The following is a 7,070-nucleotide window of genomic DNA, read 5'->3' as shown; positions in this document are numbered from 1 at the left end:
ATTATCTACCACTAGCACTTTTCGATTTATTAAAATTTTTCATAAAACTAGATTGCCTCAGGTTCGGTATTAACTGGTTCAATATTTTTTATCAAATACAATGATTTAATTTATGTAGCTGATTTATTTAGGAATTTGGATTATAATTAGATATAATTTTAGGAGCATTTAAGGTTTGCAAGGGATTATTAGTATATTATTGAAGCATACAAGTTAATATTTGGTAAGACATGCCCTTTCATCTTTTGAGGTGGTTGGAAATTAGGTTAAATAGCTTAAAAGGTTTAAATTGTGAGCTTTAAGTTAGGAGGATTTAGTTTTTTTTTTAAAAAATAGTGTATTTACAATTTTTAGAAATTATGTTTTTTAGTAATTGGCCATTTGTTTACTAGGTAATTAGAGTAAATTTTTAGAAGAATAGGTTAGAAAAATGTGCTATTTTTCACTTTAAATAATCTCCTATCAAATTAGGAGTGTAAATATTTGATGAAAAGTTTTTTATAAATATTTTGCAATTCGAGAAGTAAAAAAAAAAAAGAAGAGATTTTTTATAAATATTTTGCTAAAAAGAAATATATAACATATTGGTTTAAATTGAAGCCTAATTAAGATGGAAAAATTATTTTAGTAAAATGATAAATTTAATTAATTCATATTGCAATTTAAGAGTGTGAGTTTTCTAACCCCTAAGAAACACAAGACTTCTTATGGAACCTCAAGATAAATCGAGAAGAAAAGATGAATCCTGACAGACAACCTAATAAAAAAATATTCATTATCTTGAATCATATTTGAATCAAAAGAGAAAAAAATGAATATTTATAACTAGCTGCGTAACTAAAATAAAAGTCATCCTCTATTCATTGTTGAAGTAAACATTTCAAAAAGGCTTCTTTCCAATGTCCAAGTTATTAAACATACTTTCTTGCAAATAGTTGATTTCTCTTCCAACACCTTTATTCCAAACTCTTCTTTCCAAAGTCCAATTGACCAAACATAGTTCTTGCAAATACTTAATTTCTCTTCCAACACCTTTCTTTTCAGGGTAGAAATTAAGGTTTTGGAATCTTTGCAAAACAAAAAAAAATGATAATAAAATCTTTTCACTGCTTTATCATTGTGTCTACTGTCCAATAAACAACAAAGTGATGGCAAATTGTTGAAAGAAAACCGTTTACTGAAGCCTGCGTGTGACTAATCTTTGGCAACAGGGAAAACAGAACCAATTGTATCCTTTCCCAGCCTGTAGCACTTTATGTTGACAGAGTATGGGCCTAGAACAACATGGTTATCGACTCCGCCAGCGAAAAAACAGAGTGTAGAGTGCAATTTCAAATTCCGGGCTCACTCCAACTAGAGAAGTGGAGACGGACTTCAAGATGCCGTTCCATTTGAATTGGATAGTTAGCAGGTGAGTCTCGGAGTCTGGCTGCAGGTTTCAACCACAGCAACAAGTTATAGTTACATGAGGAAAACCGAAGCAAAATGTAAGAAAAGCAAACAATAAGGATAAATCACAAGCTTCTGCTTTTCTAAGATTGTTGTTGTGTATGCTTAACTTACCAGGCCATCATTTAGAAGTAAAGATGCAAGGAAAAGTCACCTTCCGAAGATTCTTAATAATGATCTAGTGCTGAATGGAAAATTCAAGTAAAAGGATCTGCCGGAAAGTAGGAATGTTACTTCTACAAGATTAGCTATTGGAATGTTATCTTTTTAAAGTGAGGCGCAACCTAAACTCTAATATCAGCAATCTTTGTGAGCTAATTGTACACAGTTTGAACTAGTTCCACCATGATGCGCTTGACTTCCGAGAGATAAAACAAAGGACAGAAGAGAAAGGGATTGCCATTGTGGATCGGCTGTTTACTTGTGAGAATTTTTTATATAAATTTTCCCCTTGCGAAAGGGTAAGCTTATTAAGATTCTTGTCCGAAGGAAGAACTCTTGTGAGATTTATTTGATTACCTGAAGTGAGATATTTTAGGCTATTAATAATAAGCACTATACAGCTGTGGCTTTGGAGTCAGGCTCATCATCAATGGTCTAAAAAGCTAAAAACCTTAGGAAAATATTTCCTCTTCTTTTGCATCTAATACACAATACAAATAATGGCTGTATTCATGGAACACGTTTGCAAGAAACAAGTATGCTTAAACAGGTAAAGCCAGAGGATGGAAGATATTCAATGGCACATGTTCTCATAATATATAAAAACTTCTCATCTACTACTGGTTTCTTTTCTCTTAGACCATTCGTTTCCAATACGCAACATAAGTTGCATGCTGTAGTACCTCTAAGGTAAAGTTTACAAGAAATATATAGTCTCTATTAAATTAATGTTTATGAAAATGGTAGGATCCATGGAGATGTCAGTAGTTTTTTCTTCTACAAAGAGAATGGCAGTGTTGACTCCCATTCTAAAGTTTATATTAGGAAATCGAAGCAACTGAAGTCATAGCAACGTTATTCTAAAGTTCAGTGGCAGAACCAAGTCTGTGGGTCACCTAATATACAATAAATATTTTTCTCTTGAGTCATTCAATTCTTCTGATCATCCAACCTTTTTGAACTTTTGGACTGTCTCAACCTATTCCATTCATGTAGTACGTCCTTTTCATCTGATTTGCGAAGTTTGTTGATTCATTTGACTCTTCCAATTGTTACAACTTGTCCATCAGTCTGGACAGTCTAGCTAACATAGAAAAACCCATTTGTTGGTCTACTTGATCCAATCCTGCTAGTCTTGTTGACCTGGTTGTTCATTCAGCATTTCAGTCCATTTAGTCCACCAGTCAAAACTACCTAATTTGTCAAATCTATCCCCTTGTTCAACTTGCCCCTCCCACCCAATCAATACAATTTACTTGGTCCAATCAACCCTCTTAACCATCCCACCCAATCAATACAATTTAATCCAATCAACCTAGATTGAGCTGTTCAGTCTATTCAGTTACATCTGATCCATTCAATCTGTTCAACCCCTATAGTTAATCTAACTTGTTCGCCCTACTCGGCAGCCAGCACGCCCAGCTCAATAGACCTGCTCAATCTATCTAACTCATTCAGCTTGAAGGCACACCTTGTTCGTCTAATCTGCACAAAACATGTAACTACTCATTCAGCTTGAAGGTACACTTAGTTTGTCTAGTCCATTCATTTGGTTCTATTGGTCTGAACTGTTTGGTCAGTCCAGTTTGCTTTTTTTGTGTGTGTTTTTTAAAATTCACTAGATGCATTTATCTGGCTCAATGAACTTGGTGCTATTCAACTTGCTTGCCTAGTCTGGATTGTTGATCGTCCATCTAAGTCACTTGTGAAATAAGGTGAATTGACTGTGCCCCTAAAAATGATTATTTTGCTTTAATTGGATTCATTGAGACATTAAAATAGCATAATAAAGGAGTAAATCATTGCCAACTTGATTCATTCTACTGAACATCATTCAAAAATTACATTTGTTAACATGGTTTTTTTTTTTTTGAATTTTGTTAGGGAAACCTTAAAACATCACCAGAACCCAACAGTTTTTTAAATTCATGCTAGGGAATGAGACCTACCATGCCTCAAGATACAATCAGTTGGTCCTGCTAGAGCTTACTTATAGAGAACCTTACTTAGCACATTTTTGCTATCTTGCCAGTTAAAACATAAATTTGAGCCTAACGATTTCTCACTACAGCCAAGTCAACTTATTTAAAACTACAGAAGTTTACCGTCAATAGTATTAGACATAATGTTCCTAAGCTCTTCGGAGACAAACTTCAGCACTCGGAATGTATTCATAAGTAATAATAGTTGCTATTTTCTTAAACACTACATGAATGGCTTTAATAGTCCTGTTTATATATGCATACAGAAATATAGTCAGACAAAAAGAAAAAGTGTCACAAAACATATTACAAGAATAATACTGAGAGATACTAAGTTTAAAATGAAAAAATCTTTGCAATATCACCATTGATCACTGTACTTACACTTTTTCCATACTTCCTCGGGAAAATGTAACCTTGGTAGTCTACTTTGCCTTTCCATTCTTGTAGATAGAACTGCAGAGGGAAGCAAAGCTCCAACTATTACCATTTAACCATGAAAGAGTCCAAAAGATTTCTCATCAACTAAAAACAAATTAAAACTTGTTCTCAAGTAAATTGGCATTTATCCCTTTTCCTTTATACAAGCCATATTATCTAGTTGAATGTGGACGATGAAGACAATGTAGATTACAACAGATCATGGCCAAATGTAAATCATACAAACTACAAAAGCAAGTTTGTTGTAAATATGCTTGAATTCTAAACAGAAATCTCACTAGTTGATAAGTAGATTAACAAAGAAAACTTCATAACTTACCTGAATCCAGTTATGAAAACCAGAGACTTCATAGTCTCCTCTCCCTTTGATCTCTCCTACAAAAACATGCTCAAAAGCAGAAGAGCAACTTGAGCTGCCACCTCGATCATATAGATTAAACCATAAATCCAACATCATTCTCTTGAAGTTTTCATAATCATATGAGATCATGTCCTTGGCCACTAAGTAATGGTAAAGATACTTAATTGGTGCCGTCCTGCTTATTTCCTCAATAAATGCAGTCTGCTCATGCTTCTCCTCTGAAGTTACAACTTCTTTGCACCCTACATATGGGTTGTAATTGTCAAGAAGGGAACAAAAACGGGAATAGATTGGACGCATAAATACATCATTGCTCAGCCAGGAAAACAAACTATCTGATGCTACATCTTCTTTTTGATAAGCCTTCTTCCCTCGGCCACAATCAATCATGTAGTCCTTTCCAGGTACCAATCGATCCAGATCAAGTTCCCATAACCTATTGCAAGCTTGTGACAAATCATCAAGCTCCTCTCTACTTGGCTGTAAACCTATGTTATCCGAAGTTTCGTCAATGTATTCTTGTTCATTAGGGGGCTGCTTATATGCACCCCATGCCTCCATTACTACCTACAATTGCAACATAAATGTCATATATAAATTGATTGGAGAAATTAGCAAGTTTTTCCATCTAGACAAGAATAAAGAAAACATAAATGAATTTAACTGGAAACCCAGGATACAAAAAATAATTTACATGTTTCGGAGTACAAAAGCATGATTTCTTGTCATGATTTCTTGTCATACTCATAAGTAATCTATTTGTTTCGTAGTTTAAAAAAAATGATATATCATTACACACCAGGTAGTGAAATAATACACAAAATAGCAAAAGCATTTTGCTTTTCTTATAATGTTGCATGAATTACTATGCCATTGAAGGGCCTCTGAAGAAAGAATGATCAGAAGTTAATAAAGTGTAATTAAATTTCTTGCAATGAAGTTTAACTTGTGAAGAGGAGCCTTGGTGCAACGGTAAAGTTGTTGCCATGTGACCAAAAGGTCAGGGGTTCGAATCCTGGAAACAGCCTCTCGCAAATGGCGGGAGCTTCGTGCACCGGGCTATCCTTTTTTTTTTTTAATGAAGTTTAACTTGTATAAAATAAGATTGAAGATGATTCAAACAAAGCTGTTTGAGAAAAGCCAAAATGATCCAAAGAAAAACGTTGCAGTAGCCTATGGATTTAAATATGGCCCAAGAAGAACCAAGAAATTCTATGCCAAAAGGGAAAAAATAGTTTTTGAATCTTTTATAAGAAGATAAACCTTATGTGGCCTTTTGCTTGACTGCTGATGTGGTTTCTTCTTGCCAGCAGCCTCCCATCCTCCATCTTCTCTTAACTCACTTCTTTCCTGTACATTCAACCAAAAAACAAGATTGATTATTATAAGACTCCAATGAGCCAGGATTCCTATTGAGAGGAAGAGCAGTGGGAAAACTTCTATCTATATAAATTGGATCTTAGCTCCACAGTCCAATATGCTATTGCTGAATCGTAGAAGAATTAAAATTGCAGATTAAATCACTATGTAGAGATGATATACTCTGCCTAAACAATAATTCATAAAAAGTGAACAACGAGAGTACATTGCTCAATACATCAAATAATTTCCATTAATGAAACCATACCATGGAAATCGCTAGTTTTTGTTTTTTAAAAAAAAACATTTTTGATGTAATGCTGATTGCTATCTGCTCCAATAACGAACCCTTGCCCCTCACGCCGATCGTACTAAAAGGTATGGGCCTAATTATGTTGCCATACTGAATTGAGGTGAAACCCGTTCCATTCCAAAATGACTGGTCATCTGAGATAGAGAAATCTATAAACATATTGGATCACTGCATATGTTCATACAAGACTAATGAGCGTAAATATCCTAGCTTCAACATTATTTTTCTATGACTTGCGAGTTTGGGCTATTCGTTTGAAAGGAGGTTAAAAACACACACAACTTTCACCATCTTACTTTTACCTTCTTTGTCCAGAAACATTAGGACGGTCATTTTCCCCATCTCAAACTAGAAGAGTTTATTAAAGCACTAGTTAAACTTTACATTCTGTAGATTTCTTCTTCCTTTTTATCTTGATACAATGCAAAACTCAAACTTTAAACCAACTCATAGAGAACGCAGGATACTCGACGGAAAAACTCACCTTTGTCAAATCCCATCGGTTTTGACAATAATTGGAATCTCCCTCCGCCACCCGCCCGCGGTTCTCCTCGCGTCCGGAAGAAACCACCTGCAGCAAGCCCTAGCTGTAATCGCCGTTTTGCAAACGCAGCGTGAGGAGGAGGAGAAGAGGAAGCAGAGTAACGAAGGACGAAACCTCAGCCCAAGTGGAACTAGAGCGCTCCTTGCTCGAATCGTTCACTTCTCCTTCCATGGCGTACGGCCGCTAAGATGTCCACTTCCCTCCTCTACGATCGAGGCAAATAATGACAAACTTAATTCAATCGATTAGATCCGTATTAAGTGGAAGGGCGCGGCAATCCACACCCAGGGCGGTCACAACAAGTCTTAAGACCCTGGACGGAGAAAACTTAAGATAAAAAATTATTTTTTTAAAAAAAAACTAAATATTAAAAATATTATTAGAAATATTTAATTTTATTAATAAAATTTAAAATAACAATTTTATATCTGGTGAATGATTATTTATATAATTAGAGCT

General features: G+C 34.8%; 1 protein-coding gene across 1 annotated transcript; it reads right to left on the bottom strand.

Annotated features, from left to right (window-relative positions):
* Window positions 1-1,017: 1,017 nt before the first annotated feature.
* LOC122004028 (poly(U)-specific endoribonuclease-B-like) lies at window positions 1,018-6,867 on the bottom strand. The gene is made up of 7 exons (XM_042558980.1): window positions 6,726-6,867; window positions 6,552-6,638; window positions 5,659-5,745; window positions 4,728-4,962; window positions 4,354-4,637; window positions 3,978-4,049; window positions 1,018-1,429 (listed from the first exon to the last, which is right to left on the bottom strand). The coding sequence occupies exons 1-7, from the start codon at window positions 6,780-6,782 to the stop codon at window positions 1,289-1,291; spliced, it is 963 nt and encodes a 320-aa protein (XP_042414914.1). The 5' UTR covers window positions 6,783-6,867; the 3' UTR covers window positions 1,018-1,288.
* Window positions 6,868-7,070: the final 203 nt, after the last annotated feature.

Source organism: Zingiber officinale, chromosome 7B, assembly GCF_018446385.1.
Source record: "Zingiber officinale cultivar Zhangliang chromosome 7B, Zo_v1.1, whole genome shotgun sequence".
NCBI lineage: Eukaryota > Viridiplantae > Streptophyta > Magnoliopsida > Zingiberales > Zingiberaceae > Zingiber > Zingiber officinale.
Note: the sequence above shows the minus strand (reverse complement) of the source record. Positions and strands in the feature narration are given on the sequence as shown.

Excerpts from the sequence above, each read along its gene's own strand:
- LOC122004028 (XM_042558980.1), bottom strand. The coding sequence starts at position 6,782 with ATGGAAGGAGAAGTGAACGATTCGAGCAAGGAGCGCTCTAGTTCCACT. Across the intron at positions 5,746-6,551 it reads ACCGATGGGATTTGACAAAG|GAAAGAAGTGAGTTAAGAGA; the intron begins GTGAGTTTTTCC and ends TTGAATGTACAG. Across the intron at positions 4,963-5,658 it reads CAAGCAAAAGGCCACATAAG|GTAGTAATGGAGGCATGGGG; the intron begins GTTTATCTTCTT and ends TTGCAATTGTAG.